Here is a 21322-nt window from a genome sequence, read left to right on the forward strand (position 1 = left end):
AGGGCAGCCTTCTGGATTTCATTATATTCAATTATCTGATCCAACTCCAGCCTGACCCTGTAGCATGCAAGCAAGGAAATTTGGCTTCTAGTCTGTTTAGTGTTATCCTGCCTGAGGCGCTTGACCATTTCCTGGAAGCCCCTTTTACCAAATGTTAGTTCCTTTGAATAAAATATTTTCACAAATTCTATAGACATCTTTTTTGCTTGCACTTTATTAGACTCTTTGCCTGAATCAAAGTATTTAAGAGGTATTTGTAGATGGTTCTTATGATCGTAAACCAAAGTAGTACATGACTAAATATACAACTTGTACAATTAACAATTCCCCAACCCAGATACTCCAGATAAAATTGCAGCAGTGCTAATTACATGCAGGTGAACACCTGAAGCAATATTCTAAGCCTGATTTCACTGAAAGTAAAATAATTACAAGGTTCAGAAAAATAACTTAATTGCAGCAATCAATCAATATTTAATCCTCAGGCTTTTAAATTAAAACTGTTTTGTGTGATTCTTAATGAATTTGCCTCCATTTTAATTGCATTATTTATTTTTCTGCAGGAGAGTACTATGTAGGGTACAACAATGAAACAGAAGAATACATGTAGTTGGTGAGTGTGCATGTGGGTGCTGAGAGAAATACAATAATGTCATGCACATACCGTTATTAAGGAAAAGCATTTTCTGATCTTGCTACCAGACCCTGTTTTCTGATAATAACTCCATAAAATCAATGATCACCTGAAAGCTGTCAAGTACTCCACATCTCCATTAGAGGGATCCACACCACCTGTCCAAGCAATATTGACATTGAATCCTACTCCAAGTCCTGTTCCAACCTTGAAAAGTCAATAAACAATGGAAGATGTCTGTAAATAAAGCTTTAAAATATTGTAACTGCCAGAAGCAATTTTACTAAAGTGTGCAAATTCTGTTCACCAAGTTTAATTACTCTTACGGTTTCAAGGAAGATCTAAATATATGATGGTAAAACATCTTTTATTTATTCATTCATAGGATGCAGCTGTCACTGGCAATGCTGGCCAGCCATATCTTTCTTACTGCCTTAGGGCTAACATACATGCGAGACTGAAATACAAAACTGATTTACTGACAAGTGGATGGTTTCTTCTGGTGAAAACATTCATCACCCAATATCTGCAAATGTCCTTATTCCAGAATGAATGTGATAGAGAGACAAACCTGATGCATTTTGGCAAGTTGAATTTAAAATCATAAAACAAAGATATGATGCGCAAAAAGTCTCAAAATATGAAGGAATAGCTGCTTTTGCATGGAATTAGATGCAATGAATTTGCCTCCCAGAAAAACTCTGGGCCTCTAGTGAGGATTTCCATGACACCCATGATGTCTTTGCACTCTGTCCAAAGTATATACATTTGTAATATAGAAGAGTACAGCACAGGAACAGGCCCTTCTTCCCACAATGTTGCCGAACTATATATTGTTTCTCTAACATAACTATTTACACATTCTGTTTGTAAATGGTATGTATATTGTCACATAATTAAGCTAAAACAGGTCCTCCCCAAACAGTTTGCAAGTCTGAAATGCAGCTGAGAATCGAGTTCCCAGGCAGCAGAAGATGCCTGCAGCCCCACAGCAGCTGGCAAATCCATCCCGCCGGTCTTCCAAACTTGTCAATGTACCAATACACACACTGTTTATCATATTCTTGCTGGTAGGTTGGTATAAAAAATAGCTGACAACATTGTGCATTTGGACTGTGAGGTTCTCATCCACCTATAACACTGGATTTGACACAAAGTTACTTCAGCAGATTCCAGTATTGCATACATAGATGGGAGAGCAGGTAATGTGTTGTAGCTACAACATGTCAGAGTTGGTGGTGATCTCAGAGATTCCAGCAATCGCATAAAAAATTCATGACAGAGAAGGCAGCCATGCAGCCCGTCATTTGATTGAAGGAGGGTTTCCCAACCAAATCTGCCTTCCAGTACAAGGTCCATAGCCCTGCAGGACAAAGTTCCCCAAATACATATCTAACTTCTTAAATGTATTGAGAGCTTCTGTTTCTACCACTCTTTCAGGTATTGAGGACCAGATCCACACCAACCACTGGGTGGAAAAATCTTCCTCGTCTCCCCTCAAATCTTTCCACCATTTATTTAAACCCAGGCCTACCGTAAGCAAAAGAGGTTCTACTCTGTCTGCACCCCTTGGCTGCACGTCTGCAGACTTTGTCTGTAGTTTGAGAAACTTCAGTTGAGTTGTTAGGCTGGAGTCTTGAGTTATGTGGAGCAGGAGCAGAATAATCTAAAGGATAGACGTATTCTCGTGTTGCATGCCGGGTTCAAGGACATCTCTTCAGGGCTGAAGAGGAACTTGTAGTGGGAGGGGAGGTTGCAGTTTTCATTGTGCATGTGGGAACCAATGATGTAAGTAAGACTAAAGAAAACAGTTCTGCTGAAGTATGAGCAGCTAGGTCTAAGTTAACAATCGGGATCACATAGATAATAATCTCCAAGGATGCTGTCCGAGCCATATGCAAATTGGCACAGAGTCAAACATATCAGAGAGGTGAATTTAGAGGAAAGGGCTTTCATATCATTGGTCACTGGGGAGAGAGGGAGCTGTTCCTCTGGAATGGACTTCATGTGAATCATGCTGGGACCAGTGTTCTGTAAATTGAGCAAAAGGAAAGGACAAGGTGATACTGCAATATGGTTAATGATAAGCAGCTTGTGGCAGGAAGGTCAATGTGTATAATGGTAAGGATGCAGCAGCAGATACAGTCAAAATAGAGAAAGATCGTAAAAAGTCAAAAGTAAGTGGTCTTTATCTGAATCTGTAAAACATTTGTAACAAGACAGAATCATTGATTACACAAATAGAGAAATATGGATATGATTTAACAGCCATTTAATAGATATGACTGCAATGGAAAAAGGTACAGTATCCCTGATAATAAAGATGACGGTAATACAGTGGTGAAACAAGATCATGATTCGGAATATCGAGAAAAGAGGCGAGTCTCTGTGCGTGTGCTTGTGAGTTTCACCTTGCGAGAGTCTACAAGAGGCACATTTGCAAATTCTTAACAGTTGATTGGCTAATTAACAGCAGTGAATAAAAGGAAGGTATTGGCCATTGTGGGAGCGGCCATTGTCAGAAAGGAGCATTTGAGGGTTTGGCTCAAGAGACTTCGGCGAGAGGAAGCAGAGGCTAAGGTAAATTTCTTTCTTTCTTTGATCTTTCCTTTAGTGCCAGGCTAGAGTAGTTAGAATGGCTCTAGGGTCAGTGGTGTGTTCAGCTTGTGAGATGTGGGAGTTCTGGGAGACATCCAGTCTCCCTGATAGCTACATCTGTACGAGATGCATCCAGCTGCAGCTCCTTACAGACCATGTTAGGGAACAGGAGCTGCAGCTGGATGACCTTTGACTCCTACGGGAGAACGATTAGTTCATAAATAAGAGCTACAGGGAGGCAGTCACTCCTAAGCTGCAGGAGGCAGGTAGCTGGGTGAGTGTCAGGAGAAGGAAGGCGAATAGGTGGGTAGCGCAGAGTACCCCCGTGGCCGTTCCCCTCAATAACAGGTATACCGCTTTGGATACAGTCGGGGGGAATGACCTACCAGGGGAAAGCCGCAGTTACCAGGTTTCTGGCACTGAGCCTGGTTGTGTGGTGCAGAAGGGAAGGGGGGGGGGGGGGAGAGGAGAGCAGTAGTGATAAGCTATTCAATAGTAAGGGGGGCAGACAGGAGATTCTGTGGAAGTGAGATTCCGGGATGGTATGCTGCCTCCCAGGTGCCAGAGTCAGGGATGTCTCTGACTGGGTTCACAGCATTCTGAAAGGGGAGGGCGAACAGCCAGAAGTTGTGGTACATATTGATACCAATGACATAGGTAGGAAAAGAAATGAGGTCCTGACAAGGAAATATAGGGAGCTAGGTAGGAAGCTGAAAAGCAGGACCTCAAGGGTAGTGATTTCTGGATTGCTGCCTGTGCCACAGTGAGGGTAAGAATAGGATGACTTGGCAGATGAATGTATGGCTGAGGAGTTGGTGCAGGGGGCAGGGTTTCAGATTTGTGGATCATTGGAGTCTCTTCTGGGGAAGGTACGACCTGTACAAAAGGGACGGGTTACACCTGAACTGAAGGGGACCAATATTCTTGCAGGCAGATTTGCTAGAGCTGTTGGGGAGGGTTTAAAACTAGTTTGGCAGGGGGATAGGCATCCAAGTGATAGGTCAGAGGTTGATGCATTTAGTGTACAAGTAGATGCAGTATGTAGAATGACTGTGAGGAAGGATAAGCAGTTGAAAGGGCAAAATTGCAGTCAGATGGATGGGCTGAAGTGTGAAAAATATCAGGAACAAGGGTGATGAACTTAGAGAATGGATAAGTACAGGGAACTACGATGTTGTGGCCATTACAGAGACTTGGCTGTCACAAGGGCAGGAATGGCTTTTGGATATTCCGGGGTTTAGGTGTTTCAAAAGGGACAGGGACGGAGGTAAAAGAGGTGGGGGAGTGGCTTTGCTGATCGGGGACAGGATCACAGCTGTAGAAAGGGAGGACGTCCTGGAGGGATCGTCGACTGAGGCAGTGTGGGTGGAATTCAGAAACAGGAAGGGAGCGATCACTCTGTTGAGAGTATTCTACAGACCCCCAATAGCAGCAGAGACACTAAGGAGCAGATCGGGAGGCAGATTTTAGAAAGGTGCAAAAATAACAGGGTTGTTGTCATGGGTGATTTCAACTTCCATAATATTGATTGGTACCTCCTTAGTGTAAAGGGGATAGATCGGACAGAATTTGTTTGAGTGGCCAGGAAGGATTCCTGACACAGTATGTAGACAGGCTGACTAGAGAGGCTATACTGGACCTGGTATGAGACAATGAGCCTGATCAGATTTCAGATCTCTCGGTGGGAAAGCATTTTGGAGACAGTGACCATAACTCCTTGACCTTTACTATAGCCTTGGAGAGGGATAGGAGCAGATGATATGGGAAAGTATTTAATTGAGGGAGAGGGAATTATGATGCTATTAGGCAGGAACTTGGGAGCGTAAATTGGGAACAGATGTTCTTGGGGAAGTTCACAACGGAAATGTGGATGTTGTTTAGGGGATACTTGCATGGGGCTCTGGACAGGTACGTCCCACTGAGGCAGGGTAAGTGAAGGAACCATGGTTGACAAGAGACGTGGAATATCTTGTCAAGAGGAAGAAAGAAGCTTACCTAAGATTTAGAAAGCGAGGCTCAGACAGGGCTCTGGAAAATTACAAGGTAGCCAGGAGGAAGCTTAAGAATTGACTTAGGAGAGCTAGAAGGGGGCATGAGAAGTCCTTGGCAAGAAGGATTAAGGAAAACCCCAAGGCATTCTCCACGTATATGAAGAATAGGAGGATGACTGGAGTGAGAGGTCCTTAATACTTCAGTATTCACCAGTGAGAGAGACCTTGACGTTTGTGAGGATGCGTTCAACAGGCTGATAAGCTAGGGCATGTTGACATGAGGAAAGAGGATGTGCTGGAACTTTTGAAAAACATTAGGATAGATAAGTCACCAGGGCCGGACGGGATATATCCAAGGTTATTATGGGATCTTTGCATCCTCAGTGGCCACGGGAGTAGTGCCAGATAATTGGAGGGTGGCAAATGTTGTTCCTCTGCTCAAGGAAGCGAGTAGGGATAACCCTGGGAATTACAGGCCAGTGAGTCTTATTTCAGTGGTGGGCAAATTACTAGAGAAGATTCTTAGAGACAGGATTTATGGGCATTTGGAGAACCATAGGCTGATTAGGGACAGTTAGTATGGCTTTGTGAGGGGCAGGTCATGCCTCACAAGCCTGACTGAATTCTTTGAGGATGTGACAAAGCACATTGATGAAGGCAGAGCAGTGGATGTGGTGTACATGGATTTTAGCAAGGCATTTGATAAGGTTCTTCACGGAAGGCTCATTCAGAAAGTCAGGAGGCATGGGATCCAGGGAAACTTGGCTGTATGGATTCAGAATTGGCCCGCCACAGAAGACAGAGGGTGGTTATAGATGGAATGTATTCTGTCTGGAGGTCAGTGACCAGTGGTGTTCTGCAGGGATGTGTTCTGGGACCCCTGCTCTTTGTGATTTTTATAAATGACTTGGATGAGGAAGTGGAAGGTTGGGTTAGTAAGTTTTCAGATGACACGAAGGTTGGTGGTGTTTTGGATAGTGTAGAAGGTTGCTGTAGGTTACAACAGGATATTGATAGGATGCAGAGCTGGGCTGAGAAGAAGTGGTAGATGGAGTTCAACCCAGTAAAGTGTGAAGTGATACACTTCGGGTGATCGAATTTGAAGGCAGAATACAAGGTTAGTGGCAGGACTCTTAGCAGTGTGGAGCAACAGATGGCTCTTGGGGTCCATGTCCATAGATCCCTCAAGGTTGTCGCGCAGGTTGATAGGGTTGTTAAGGTGTATGATGTGTTGGCCTTCATTAGTCGGGGTATTGAGTTCAAGAACTGCGAGGTAATGTTGCAGCTCTACAGAACACAATACTCCGTCACTTCTGGTCGCCTCATTATAGGAAGGATGTGGAAGCTGTAGAGTGGGTGCAGAGGAGATTTACCAGGATGCTGCTTGGATTGGAGAGCATGTCTTATGAGGCTAGGTTGAGCAAGCTAAGGCTATTCTCTTTGGAACAAAGGAGGATGAGGGGCGACTTGATAGAGGTGTACAAGATGATTAGAGGAATAGATCAAGTGGACTGTCAGAGACTTTTTCCCAGGGCGAAAATGGCTAACATGAGGGGGCATAATTTTAAGGTGATTGGAGGAAGGTATCAGAGAGATGTCAGAGGCAAGCTTTTTTTATACAGAGAGTGGTGGGTGCGTGGAACACACTGCCAGCAGAGGTGGTGGAGGCAGATATATTAGGGCATTTAAGAGACTCCTAGATAGGCACATGAATGATAGAAAAATGGAGAGCTATGTGGGAGGGAGGGGATATATTGATTTTAGAGCAGGATAAAATGTCGGCACAACATCATGGGCCGAAGGGCCTGTACTGTGCTGCAATGTTCTATATTCTAAGTAGTTTGGCTGAAATACAAAATAATAAAAAAAAACTGTTGGTGGGAATAGTCTTTAGGTCCTCTAACAGTTGTACATTACACAGGGTATCAGTCAAGAAATATAGGTGTGAGTAACAATGCAATGTAATATAGGTGCATAACTTTTGATCTACTAATGAGATCAAATTGGCCAAGGTGGTCCTGAGGATGAGTTCATGGAATGTGCATTGAGATTGTTTCCTGGATAATTATATTATGGACAAAAGCAGGGAACAGGCTATTTTAGATCTGGTCATGTGTAATGAACATCGTGAGCACATCCCATCCCATCACCTTAAGCATCTACATGAGGCGCTGTCTCAAGAAGGCAACATTGATCAAAGACCCCCACTGTCCAGGCCATGGCATCTTCTTGCAGCTACCATCCGGCAGAAGGTACAGAAGTCTGAAGTCCCACACCACCAGGTTCAAGAACAGCTACTTCCCCTCAACCATTCCGTTCTTGAACCAACCTGCACAACCCTAATCACTACCTTGGTTTAGCAACACGATGACTACTTTGCACTACAATGGACTTTTTTTCCTGTTCTAAATGTGTGCTTTCTTGTATAATCCTGTATAATTTATGTGTAATTTATGTTTTTCTTGTGAACTGTGTGTCTCTAATGCTACGTGCCTGTGATACTGCTGCAAATAAGTTTTTCATTGCACCTGTGCATGCATGCACTTGTGCATACGACAATAAACTTGACTTTGACTTTGAAATAACATCTCATATTAATGAACTGTTTGGGAAAAGTGATCATAATGTGATAGAATTCAGTTAAAGTACAATAAAGTTCGAGACTAGGATTTTAAAGTTAATTAAAATATTTTCAAAATTAGATTAAAAGATATGACTGTGACTAGCGGTAGTAGATATTTAATATTTCATTATGATTAATAAATATACATGCCACTCAAATACAGAGATGACAGAAAGAATAATGGTATTGGTGTGAAAGATGTGGGTTATAATGTGTTATCTTCTGAAGTTCCTATTATAATTGGTCTTATAACAGGGAGAATTTCAAAAGATAATAAAAATGGATATAAACTAGCAAGGAACAGAAAGAGGTTTAAGAGCTTTTAGTAGTTTGCAAAAAATGCAGTAGGAAAAATAAATGTTGATCTCTTAGAAGCTGAAACAGGGGAATTAATTATGGTGAATATAAAAATGTAGAAATGTTAAACAAGTATTTTGCATCTGTATTCACAAAACAAGATACCAAAACATTCCAAAAATAGTAACAAACAATAAAACAAAAGAGTGATGAAGAAATGTAAAACACTCATCAACAGAGAGCACGTACTCAGTAGACTAATGTGATTACAGGCTGCCATATTTCCTCTGTCCAGGGTTCTTAAAAAATTGGCTGCAGAGATAGTGGATGTATTGGTTATGATTTTTCAAAATCCCCAAGTGTCAAGAAATGCCACAATGGATTGGAAAACTGAAAATGAAACTTCACTATTCAAGAAAGGAAGCTGGCTTAATATACATCGTTGAGAAATTGCTGGGGTTCTTTATTAAGGAAGGAATAAAAGGACACATGATGAGATCACTTACTGATCCTGTCTCATTATGTATGACCAGATCTAAAATAGCCTGTCCCTACTTTTGTCCATGACATAATTCCTTAGGACATGTCTTCATGCAAATTCCAAATTCCATGAACTCCTTCTCAAGACTGCCTTGGCCAATTAGATTTTCCCAGTCTATGTATTAAAAAAAAGTGCTGAGACAGAGCCAACATGGCTTTATGAAAGGGAAACAGATCTTGACAACTTTATAAGAGTTTTAGAATGTAATGAGCAGGGTCATAAAGAAGAACCCACGGATGCAGAATATTTAGATTTCCAAAAGGCATCAATGCATTTAGGAATAACCTTTCAGGTTATCTTTCATAAGATCTGAGAAAAATTGGAGGTAAAGAGATTTTAAGATTTATATAAATGGGGGAGTGGAGTAGAGAGCAAAAACATCTGTGAAAGGGTACAAGGCAGGACAAGATAAATCTCATAAGGGATGATAGTGAAAGGCATTCCCAAACCAGTTCTGGTGTTTCATCTTTTGTTTTTGAGTTATGCAAACTTCAGTTTGCTGAATTAGATGACCTAACTATGATTTGAATGCCTCGAGGGAGATATTATACTCAAAGATTTAAAAGCATTAAATTAATGGTAGCTGACAGTAACTCACTTCATCTGGGGCACCACTGCCGGGAAAGAAGTTTCCATCGTCATATCGATGAAGAGAAATGTACAACACATTAGGATCATTGTAAAAGGCCTGCTGTGTGCCATTTCCATGGTGAATATCCTGCAAGTAATGGAAACAAACAGATCAATTTCAAAAGCATAAAAATGGAGGAACATCACTTCTGATTAATTTCCTGACTCCTCACAAATTACCATTTAATTATCCAAGCCAGTTTACATCCTTTGTGCCAGAAATTGCTGCCTCAGGCTTTGAGAATTTAGGTATTTTTTCCAAATATACAATTAGACAGAACTTTTTATTTTGAAATAAAATTTAAGACAACTGCCATTATCCTGGAACCACTTGTACTGCAGAGAAGTTGATTGAATTTCAATGTTACTTATAACTGTTTAATCAAATGTAAAACATACCCAATCCACAATTAAGATTTTTCCAATGTTAAGTTTCTGCTTGAGTAGTTTAGCTGAAATTGCCACCGAGTTGAAAAAGCAAAATCCCCTGGAAGAGAAAATAGAAAAGGACACAAAAGCAAATTTAATCTAAAGGTAATGATCAGTTATTAACTTTTTATAGATATTGTTCCTAACAACAAGAAAACAATTATTTTAAAGATGATCATAAATATTAAGTTGTCAAAATTAACTTGGGTTACTCTCTTAATTAGAAATTGGAAAGGCAATTGTTGAAGAATATTTCTGAGAAACTTGCATTTATATATTGTTTTAAAAGGTCTATTTACTTTTAGTATCTTTTGAGGGAAAAATATTTCAGACCTCCAATCCAAAATATGATAGGTACAATGTAAAACAAAGTTAGATATTAAAATTGCTTTTTATTTGAGTACATACTGCTATCTGGGTACTTTGAAATATATTAGTTTAGTTCTGTGGACATGTCATCCTATGAATTCAGCTTTTGTTAAAAGACTTACATTGCAGTGGATTCTTCTGCATGATGTCCGGGTGGTCTGACAACAGCAAAACCATTCTGTGCAAAACAAAATCCATCATAAATCCTGAAAACTATACTTCAAACAGATGATAAATTTCAATTCTTTCAAAATTTAATTTGCACATCCAGATTATACAAATAGGGAAAAAATATATCACCTTGGTACACAGAATGACCAATTTAAGGATTAACATCCATCTTCAAAATGAATACAATGAATCCTCTTTGGACAAAAGGTATTTTAAATTATATATGGATTATTTTCCCTGATGGTTCACTTGATGCAGAATATTATGAAACCAAATGATAATAACGAACTATCTATACTCCTGCAATATTGTTCATTTGATTAGAAATAATTTTAAGCTTATATGGATGTGACACGATTTGTTTTTAAGGACTCTGCAATAACTTGCTGGTCTCATGCCATTTCTCACATTTTATGATGTATAGAAGTAGAAACATTCTAAAGACCTATCCAGACTGCCACGTATTACAATCTGCCTGAAGAACAGTCAACCTGCGGGTGAACAGGATGAAATAGCTATTGTTCAATGGGGCTATGTTTTAATTTGCTAAGAATGCTATTTAATTTAAAATTATATTAACACAAAGGAATCAGGATACTGTTCCTGGTTTCCCACAATGCCAAAATAGGCATTACAACTCTTGGGGGGTAGAAAAGGTTAAGTTAATTTTATGAATACAGTAACAAATGGTGAAATCATCTACAACAGAATCAATAAATACAGAAATTGAAAGATACCTGAAATATCCAAATTTGGTTAAAACACCACTGAGATTTAAGGACGTTTTTGCAATACTTAATTTGTTTGAAAAATTAGCCAGAAGCAGTGGGATAGAATACTGATTTATTAAGCTTAAACCCATGCTTTACTTTACAGAGCTTCTCTAATGAGATACATGCAATGAAAAGCACTCAATGACAAGAGGATAGAGAGGCAAAAGTAAATGGATGTTGCCATGAGGGATTCTCTCAATTCTGTGGATGCTCAGTTTCAAGAGACTCATTGATAGACTATAATGAAGTTTTCTTCTAATCAGCTCCTTAGCTGAGCACCGATGGGAAATATTTAGAAAAGATAACTTAATCTATTGTAATTACCTAATAAGTAAACAATGGTTTAAATTTTGTTGTCAGCATCAAACTGATAGCATTAACTGCTGTTCTCTTTTCAAAAAATTACACACTGACTTCCAGTGATATCCCCCCAGCTTGAACTTCGAGAACTCTAACACTAAGAGGTTTTTCTATGACAGGCTTTGTACATAATAAGCCCTTGTGGATGTAAAGTGAGGTTCCAAAACCAGCATTTCACATAAAATTAGAAAAAAAAATTAGACTGCTAAATTCATGCTCCCAGACTTTGTTGGAACTGGTGTGTATGATTTTATTTAAAAGCATTGAATGTTTCTCACATGTTCAAAAAAAATGTAAAAACTTTAAGACAAGATTAAGAGAACCTTAAACACTTTAAGGTATTAAAAATGTTGTAAGTTTTGTAAAAGTCTTCTTAAGAAACTAATAGCATTGTCTTCTATCAGTGAGAAAATATTCTTTTGGCCTCCTGAGACCTGGCAGCATTTGAGTTGAGTTCCCTCTGTTAGCTGCAGCTTGTAAGCCTAAGTTCTTACTCCATGCTGAACTCCATGTTGAGTTCAACAGCAGCCACAATTTGCAGGCTTGTGGCAAACCACTGATGGCAACTTAGATTTCCTGCATTTGAAAACACGTGCAAAAATCAGAGTTGCTGGGAGTTTCAAAGAATAATGACAGCATCAATAGTTTCAAACAGCAAAGCTATACCATGTCTTTAAAAGTGATATATTTCTAAGGGCGTTGTAATAACCATATATCGAATTCTTGTTCACAACGGACACAATAGTCCTAGTCTCACCTTGAGTTCCCCTGCAGCCACCTTGAATGAGAGTTCAATGACACAGCCAACTGCCATGCGAACAGCACTAGAAGAATGCATCTCATTCCACACAGTGTCACTGTCCACCTACAAATATCAAAAAAGAAATTTTACTTTCTAATTATTAGTTAGGCATTCTGGAATCATTCAGTTAGCCAAATAATTTGGTCACATAAAATTGGGTTAAAGTGATCATTATTATATCTACATTTATCATTTACATGATTTTCTTCAAAGCAAGAATATGTTTGAATGCACATTACAGATGAACTATTGGACAGAAATTGTTGTCATCAGGATGTCTTATTAAGTGCTTTGTCAAAGAGGAAAGGAAACTGAGAAAGAAAATTTCAGAGCTTAGGTTTCTTGCACAGCCATGAATGGTTGGTTGAGGGAAGTTGAGGACACCAGAATGCAAAGTTAGGGAGGTGATATAGACTTGATGCTAGTCACAGAGATACTGAGAAGTAGGCCATGAACAGATTTGACATAACTTTTAAATTTTGTGGGCTCGTACATCAGCAAATACAATGATGATGGGTGAATGGGTCTTCCTCTAGAATATAAAATGAGCAGCAGAGCTTTGGACTAGCATAAGTTTACACAACATAAAGGATTGAAGGGTGTCCAAGAGAGTAGAAACATGGTTAAGTCTAAAGTTGACAAAAGCATGGCTAGGATTGCAGCAGCAGGAAGGGAAAGGCAAGGATAAGATCTGGCAATGCTCTGAAGTGCGTAATCTTTGTGCTGGAGTGCTTATGGGTTGAAAGATCAGCCAGGGCCAAATCAGATACCATGGATGGATCCTAGTGGCCTCCAAAATAATGAATCAATGGTAATAAAGTCCAAAAGGATGTGTTGCAATCACACTCTTGAGTAGCGTTGTAATAATAGATAGTCAAAGTATGTAGGTACAACAGCTTAAGAACATTGGTTTAAAAATACTAAAGTCTTAGCACTCCTTATGCTGAAAGAAATTCAACATAATTATTAATTCATGGGATGTGTTATCAATGGCAATGTTGGCATTTGCTCTCCATCTTTAACTGCCCCCATACTGAGAAGGCCATTAGGAATGAATTGGATCAATGGGTGTGGAGTTGCATATTGATCAGACCTGGTGAGGATAGCAGATTTCTTTCCCTGATAGACATTAAGAATCAAAAGGGTTTTTGTATCAACTTGCTAGTTCTATGGATACCTCTACTGATACTGGGATTCCAGATCTAATTATGTGAACCTGAATACCACAAGTGTTATTGTGGGATTCAAACATGTTTTTTATAACAATGGTCCAGGTTCTATGAATGTTGGTCAAGTAACTTAACTTCCAATGAAGTAAAATATAAACTTGAGTGGCAGCAACTCATCTTCCAACTAGGCATGCTACTCCCTCGGCACCCAACGTTCAGTTCAACATTTTCTTATAACTATTCTTTCTGCTTTATATCAGAACTGGGAAATTCGAATGAAAGGTCACCAACCTGTAACATTAACTCAGTTTTTCCTTCTCTGCACATGCTCCTTGACCTGCTGGGTATTTGCTTCACTCACTTTTAGATTTCCAGCAACTGCAGTGTTTTGTGCTGAAACTGAGAGATACTATTTGTTTTACCTCTCTCATCATTCATCTCTTTTTTAGATTTTCTCCAGACAGGTCAACTGCTAGTAACAAGCCTCGAACACCCTCTCTTAGTTGTGTTATTTAGTCAAACCACTTGTGTTATTTAGTCTCCTTTGCTCTCCATCATTCATTCAGGTGGAGAGAGCAAAGGGAATGCTCAGCCATTCTCTCCACCTTCTCCGCAATTTAAAATATGTTTGATTTTAATTTTTCTTAGTTCTGATGAAAGGTCAGCCAACTGAAATGTTAACTTGTCTGACTGCAAAATGCTGCCTAAGCTGCTGATATTTCCAATATTTTCTGCTTTTAGTTCAGAATTCCCATATCTGTAGTTTTCTTGCTTTTCTACAGTACTGTCATGCTCTAATTTATCTCAGGTTTAGTTTCAATAACATATAATTTAAAAACATCATCAAATTCAGGTAAAAATTATGCACCCTACTACATCCCTAAAAACTGAAAAGTTCTTGCTTGATGTACCATAAGCCTATTGAGGAAAATATAATGTTCTAGTGCGCAGAAATAAATCATTAATCTTTCATTTTTTAAAAAACAAAGCATCAAATTAGAAAAAAAGTTTCATTTATTTAAGTGCATGAAATATTCTACTTCCATGAACTCTGTATTACAGGTGCTTGCTAAATCCTTCCATTTCCCAAGGAAGCATTATGAAAAGTTTCTCCTGGTCTCCAAAAGATAAAGGAACAAATTCTAGAATATTTATTTAACTTAGATTATGCTACTTCTGTTACTGATATTTTCACAGTTCTAGCAGCATTTTTATTTTAACTGACATTTAGAGATTGCAGGAAGAAAATAATTCAAAGGAAATATTTAAATACAGAAGAGTGTCAGTGTCTATCAAAATACAACTACATTGACTTTATTGAAATAGTGGAGAAATAGAGCTCAGTGGTACATTGCACCTGCAGATGGGAATAATGATGCTTGGAGTGCACAATCTTGGCTCATCCAAAAACCAATTTTGTATGAGAATAGTTCATAATATCAGGTGCAGTATCTAGAGGGACAATTTGTACACAGATGCACACAAATAAAATATGAACGGTGGTGGATTCCTCATGGGGAACAAACTTATAATGCTGGCCTGCAACATCAACAGCCACTTATAAATGATTCTCCCAGGGTATGAGGATAAATTGATGCTAATACCTTCTCTTTAGAATGTGTGCACCACAGCAGAGAAAGCATGGAAAGTAAAGAGTAGACAAAACGAGGAAAAGTGGTTTCACAATGTAGAATTACAATAAAAATGAGTTTAACTTGTGACTTTGTAACAGAAACAAGATTACTGCCCTGAGTCTTACTGATTCTCCATACAGGTTAAGGCTTTAAGGAGGTACCAATTTTTTGAAAGTCAGGATCACTTACTGATCATTGTAATTTTGTGGTAACTAAGTTGATACTGACATAAATGTTAACAAAGATCCTGTCCCAATTCGAGTTATACAACATGGAAACAGGTCCTTCGGCCCAACTTGTCCATGCCAACCAAGGTACCTTGCGGAGCTCATCCCATTTGCTTGCAGTTGGCCCATATCCCTCTCAACCTTTCCTATCCATGAACCTGTCTAAATGTCTTTTAAATGTTGTAATTGTACCTGTCTCTACCGCTCCCTTAGGCAGCTTGTTCCATATCCCCACCACCATCTGTGTGAAAAAACATCCCCCTTAGGTTCTCCTTTAAACCTTTTCCCCCATCACCTTCAACCTATGCTCTCCAGTAAGAGCTCAATGTAAAAGAACATAGTAGTATAATTCATTACCACTACAATTAAACAGCAACTGCAGGGGTAATGGCTAAATCATCAAAACTAAGGTTTATTTTTGGAAAGCTAGCCATAGGCATGCAATCATAATTAGCATCTTACAGTTAAAGCAAATACAGAACGTTACTAGAAATCAATGTGTTGTGAGCAATGTTATGCAATTAAACCTTTATTCTAATTTTTGATGAGTCGTTTCCTGGCAATAAGCTGACAGTTTTGGATAACTGGAAGCCAGATGTTCATTACCGCAACACCAAGTAAAGATTCCATGAGATAGCTTGTCCAAAATTTCAGAAGAGAACTGCAAAGGCATTGGAACTTCTTTTGTTTTTTTAAACAACTGGAATAAAGCTTTGAATAATCATGATCTAAGTAAGTCTTCTGTTGCTTACTTTGTTTCTGTATAGCCTTCTTAGTAAATAAAGGTAGATTTAGGTAGACTTTCATTGTTGATTGGAGAGATCCCATGTATGGATGGTTCTACGGTGCTTCAGTGCTTGCCCAAAGGACAAATTCAACTTTCGGTTCAGAGGAAGTGAATGTTTCCCAAGGAAACTGACATTTGCTTTGAACATAAATAAAATTGCATCAGGAAATCCTGCCCTGTGAAACCTGGTGTGCAGCTGTTAAATTCAATGGCTCCCAAATTCTGAAGAATGGTGTCTTATTAATCTTTTTTAATTACAAATCTGCTTTCCCCAGAGCAGGTATAATGAACATCAAATTCATTAAGAATAAACAGGAAGTAGGCATGTTTCTGGCAAATTGTGGTTGTGTTTTATATATGTGCTGATTTGATCCTCCGCTGCATGTTGAGGATATTAAAATCTACCCCCACAGAATCTAGCCATGCAACATTCCGATTACTTCCTGGGCTTTAAACTCCAGATTTACTTTATCTTTAGGTCCAGTCTTCCCACTTCCATTTCTTTTCATTGTGGATTTTATTAACTTTTCCACGTCTTTGTTTTCATTCATTTTTTGCCATTTCCTTTCATGGTAGTTACCTACAAATTTACAGTTGGCTCAGCACTCACTGCCCACTTCTGGTCTTTTATCAAGTCTGGTAATAGAAGCACAACTGCAATTTTTCCTCTGGTGAAGTTTCCAACAGTATTTGGCTGTTCTGAATTTCACATCGTAATTATGGATGATGTCTTCTTTGATTCAGTGGTAATATGTAAGTAACATTCCAATCCAGAAACTTCAGCACATTCCCTAGGCCACCAAATCAGTGAAGTGCTGGACCATTGGAGGTATTCTCTGTGAAAGGTGTGATGGGAACAGAAGAAAGAGGAACAGGAGTAGGCCATCCTGCCCTTCAGGAACACTTCACCATTCATCAAGATGATGGCTATTCTACTTTAGCACTATACCATAATGTCACAGTTCCCTTGATGCCTAGAAGTCTATCGATCTCAATAACTGAGCTTCCACAAACATCTAGGGTAGAGAATTCCAAAAATTCATCACTCTAAGTGAAGAACCATCTCCTCATCTCAGTGCTAACCATTCTCCCTGCACCTAACCCTGAAGAATTTTTGTAAATTTCAAAAGATCTCATCATATTTTCTGAACTCTAAAGAATACAGCCTCAGCATACTCAATCTCTCCTCAAAAGGCAAACCCACCATCCTTGGAATCAGACAAGTGAACCTTCTCTACACTGTCCCTTTGCAACGTGCTTCCTTTCTTAACTAAGGTGACTAAAACTTCAGATGCAATCTCACCATGGCTGTATACAATTGCAGTAAGTTGTCCTTACTCCTGGAATCAAACCCTCTGGTAATAAAGGTCGATACAACTTGGACCTCTAATTGCCTGCTGCATCTGTACGTTGGTCTCAATGACTTGTGTTCCTTAGTCTCTTTGAACATCAACACTACTCAATCTCTCACCATTTAGCAAATACTCTGCTTTTCAGTTATGTGCACCAAAATGGACAACCACACATTTTTCCACCTTGTGTTCCATCTATCATGTTGTTGCTCACTCAAGTAGCTTGTCCAAGTACCCCTGAAGACCCTTCCATCAATCTCCCAATTTATAATCCCGCCCAGTTTAGTATTGTCAGCAAACTTGTAAATCTAACATATATAATATTCACATAGATTATGAATTGCTGGGGCCCAAACACTGATCTCTGCTGTTCCCAACTAGGTCTTAGCCTGCCTAACCTGATGAGGGTCTATTTAACCCCTCTCTTAGCTTTCTGCTCAATAACCAATTCTCAATCAGTACATGACCCTTAATTCCAAGTGGTCTAACCCTACTGATCAATCTCTTGCACAAGGCCTTATTAAATGCCTTCCAGAAATCCAAATACACCATTATCCACTGGTCACCCCTTTATCTATTCTACTAGTCAGATCCTCAAAGAACTCCAACAGATTAACCAAACCTGATTTTCCCTTCATAACTCCATGTTGACTCTGCTCAATGCTTTTCTTCTTTCCATGCTGTTCTGTTATTACATCCTTCATTACATATTCCAGCATTGTAGCAACTGCTGATGCTGAGCTAACGGGCTGATGGTTCCCTGGTTTCCTCACTGCCCTTTCTTAAATAGTAAGTAACTAATAGTTATTTCCTTCCATTTCTGATTTATCTGGCAAGTTTTGTGCATCTTCTGTGAAAATAGATGCAAAGTAATGTTTAATTCCTTTCCATTTCCTCATTTCCCTTTGCAAATTCTCCTGTCTCTACCTGTAGGCATGCCACATTTTCCCTTGTTATAGCTTCCTTTTTATGTACCTATGAAATCTTTTTAGAGCGTGTTGTTATGTTTCCTGCCAGTCTACACTCATTTTGTATCTCGTCTTTCTGTACAAGTTCCTTGGTCCTCTTCTGACGAGTTCCAAAATAGTCTCGATCTCCTGGCCTACTGCTATTTGCAACAGCTTTGTAGGCCTCTTTTTTTGATTCAATATTATATTTAATTTCTATGGTCAGTCACAGATGAATCACTTTCCTTTTTGGGTTTTTGTGCCTAAAAGGATTACATTTCTTTTGTGACGAGTGCATTATTTGTTTAAATGGTAATGTTATCTATCAACTGTCACATCTTTTCATGCATTTCCCTAATCAATCAAAGCCAAACTCTCCTCTCATATCATTCAGCTGTTAAACTGAAGCCCCATCTGAAAGTAAAAAAAAAACTCTATGGTACTATTCAAACAGGTGCCTTGGCAAACATTTATTCCTCAAATAATATTAGAAGTACAGAATATTTAAGGCATATTATAACAATGCTATCTGTGACACCATGAATGTGCAAAATGGTTCTTCTTCTCGTATTGATTCTTCTTCTCATACAGTTCTTTGGGGTTGCTCCCCTTCCACTTCTGAGGGCGGAGAATGCCTCTGTGTGGATTCTTTTACCACTGGGTGGCCATTCCACCCCAACTGAGTGGATATGCCTATAGTTGTTATAAGGATTGTCTTGATTTAGCAGGTGATAATCACCACAGAATACCCAGGGATGGGGTGCAATTACCTCTGGCAATGATAATTGGTAAATTGGTTTATTATTGTCATATGTACCAAGGTACAGTGAAAAAAAATTGTCTTGTATGCCGTTTCAATTGTAGTAGTCTTTGAAAAAGATGCTGCAACTATGCAGGCACTACCATAGCAATGTTTGGCTCACATGTTAGTATCCAACAGTGAAGAAAAATCAGTGATGTATTGCCAAGTTGGAATGGTGTGTCTTGGAGGGAAACCTGGAGGTGGTGTTCTTCCCAAGCACTCTTGTCCATTTTGGTGGTAAAACCCACAGTTTTGGATGGTGGATTGAAAATGTGTTGGCAGGTTACTGCAGGGCAGACATATGCATCAATGAGGAGAGTGAATATTTAAGGTGGTGGATGACTTGTCTGTCAAGCAAACTGCTTTATTGGGGATGGCATTCACATTCATTTTCCTTAAGACATGAGGCCATTTAACCCAAAGAATTTATATCGGCTCTCAGAGCAATCCCATCAATCCCATTCCCCCACTTATTTCCATTCAACCTATTTCTTCTCCCCCTGATTCACCCACTACTCACCCACACTAGGGATGATTTACAGTAGCCAATTAACCTACTAACCAGCGTGTCTTTTGGATATGGGAGAAATTAGAAGCACTCAGGGGAAACTAACACAGTCGCAGGGAAAACGTGCACACTCCACACAGACAGTGCTGGATTACAGAATGGAACTCGGCTTATAGAGCTGGGAGGCAATTTTAGTGGAATTGCCATATTTGAAGCAAGTGGACATGCTTATAGCTGCTGTAAGGACTGTTAAGATTTAGCAGTTGATTCACAGCACTGAGTACCCAGTTTTTGGCCAAATCTACAGTATTTATGTGACTGCTCCTGTTAAGATTCTGGTCATTGGTAATCCTCAGGATATTGAGAGTGGGGGAATGAGTTGCTACTCAATACTAAGTGGTTAGACTACTGTTGGAGTAGACATTGACTGTCACAAGTATAACATGAATGATACTTGCCAGTTTTAGATCAAATCTAGGTACACTAATCATCAAGAAACATGCCCATTTGAGATATTTTAATAGGCAAAAGATCATTGATAAAGGATATAGGTCATCTGATAGGTCAATAGATTTTGAATAAAAACATTGAAGGGAATGATAAAGAGTACAGAGAATAAGCAGGAGAGTTATTTTGAGATAAGTGGCTGCTGGAGAAAATGCATGGGAGAGCCTTTACAAAATGGCCTATTATTTTGCTACATTCTGCAGTCAACTCAATGACCCTTTCAGAGTCCTACCAAGATCCCTTCTTTTAAAATTTACACCAAATAAATGTGGTAGACAGTAAGAAATTGAAGGGGGTTCAGCACACCTTCCAGGTGAAGCAATGATTTACTTCTTCCAATTTGGGGTACTGCATTTGGTGTTCAGAATGCGTCTTCCTCTACATTGGAGAAACCAAAAGCAGATTGGGTAGCCGCTTGTCATCTTCTAACTAGGCACATAATAGTTCTCAACACTGAACGATGACAAACTTCAATCCCCTTTCTCAGCCAACACCATCACCACTTGTGTCATTCATTTTCTCGGGGCTTGTCCCTATCATAGGCATTTCAATTATTCTCTCTTCGAATTCTAACCTTTCCTAGCTCTGACAATAGGTCATCAACCTGAAACATTAACTTTTTCTCTCTCCACATCTGCTCCCTGACTTGCTGAGTATTTCTAACATTTTCTGTTCTTAATTACTGCTCTGAAAACTTGGGCCGTCTCTTTGATAGGTATTTAGAATATTTTTCTGCTACGATCTTTTGATGTTGTACGTTATGACCAATAGCAAAGTAATGAAGACAGTAAACTGGAACTGAGTGCCAGTCAATGTCCTATATCTCAATGCCTCGTATGTTGGTTTGCTGTCATGGTTTGAAATCTAGCATGATCTCTGTCATTTGCAGAGCTGTGATAGGAGGATGGCTATGGGTGGAGTAAGAAAAAGATATATTTCAGAAAAAGAAAATCTTTTTGAATCTCCTGAATGCAGTTTGCCTGTTCTATTATACTGCCTAGCGAAGTTGGAGACATCATTCAACACATTCTAAGGAAATTTTGAAAACCATGCCAAAAAATCCATATCCAGATTTATATTACTTTAACTGCTTTAAAAAATTTATTTGTGGCTTGGCTGATACATAAATGCCAAAGCCTTGAGGCTTTGAATCCCTCATGCAATGGGTTCA

At 39.2% G+C, this 21322-nt stretch overlaps 1 protein-coding gene across 4 annotated transcripts in view; it reads right to left on the reverse strand.

Annotated features, from left to right (window-relative positions):
* hdac5 (histone deacetylase 5) overlaps nt 1–21322 on the reverse strand; it is a 237519-nt gene that overhangs the window by 16135 nt on the left and 200062 nt on the right. For all 4 annotated transcript variants that reach the window (XM_052038495.1, XM_052038493.1, XM_052038494.1 and 1 more), the window contains 5 exons: nt 12174–12281; nt 10235–10290; nt 9714–9801; nt 9283–9402; nt 744–841 (listed from right to left, as the gene is read on the reverse strand). In XM_052038495.1, the coding sequence (XP_051894455.1) occupies nt 744–841; nt 9283–9402; nt 9714–9801; nt 10235–10290; nt 12174–12281 (470 nt within the window). The remainder of the gene's footprint in view (nt 1–743; nt 842–9282; nt 9403–9713; nt 9802–10234; nt 10291–12173; nt 12282–21322) is intronic.

The sequence above is a fragment of the Pristis pectinata genome, chromosome 25 (assembly GCF_009764475.1).
Source record: "Pristis pectinata isolate sPriPec2 chromosome 25, sPriPec2.1.pri, whole genome shotgun sequence".
NCBI lineage: Eukaryota > Metazoa > Chordata > Chondrichthyes > Rhinopristiformes > Pristidae > Pristis > Pristis pectinata.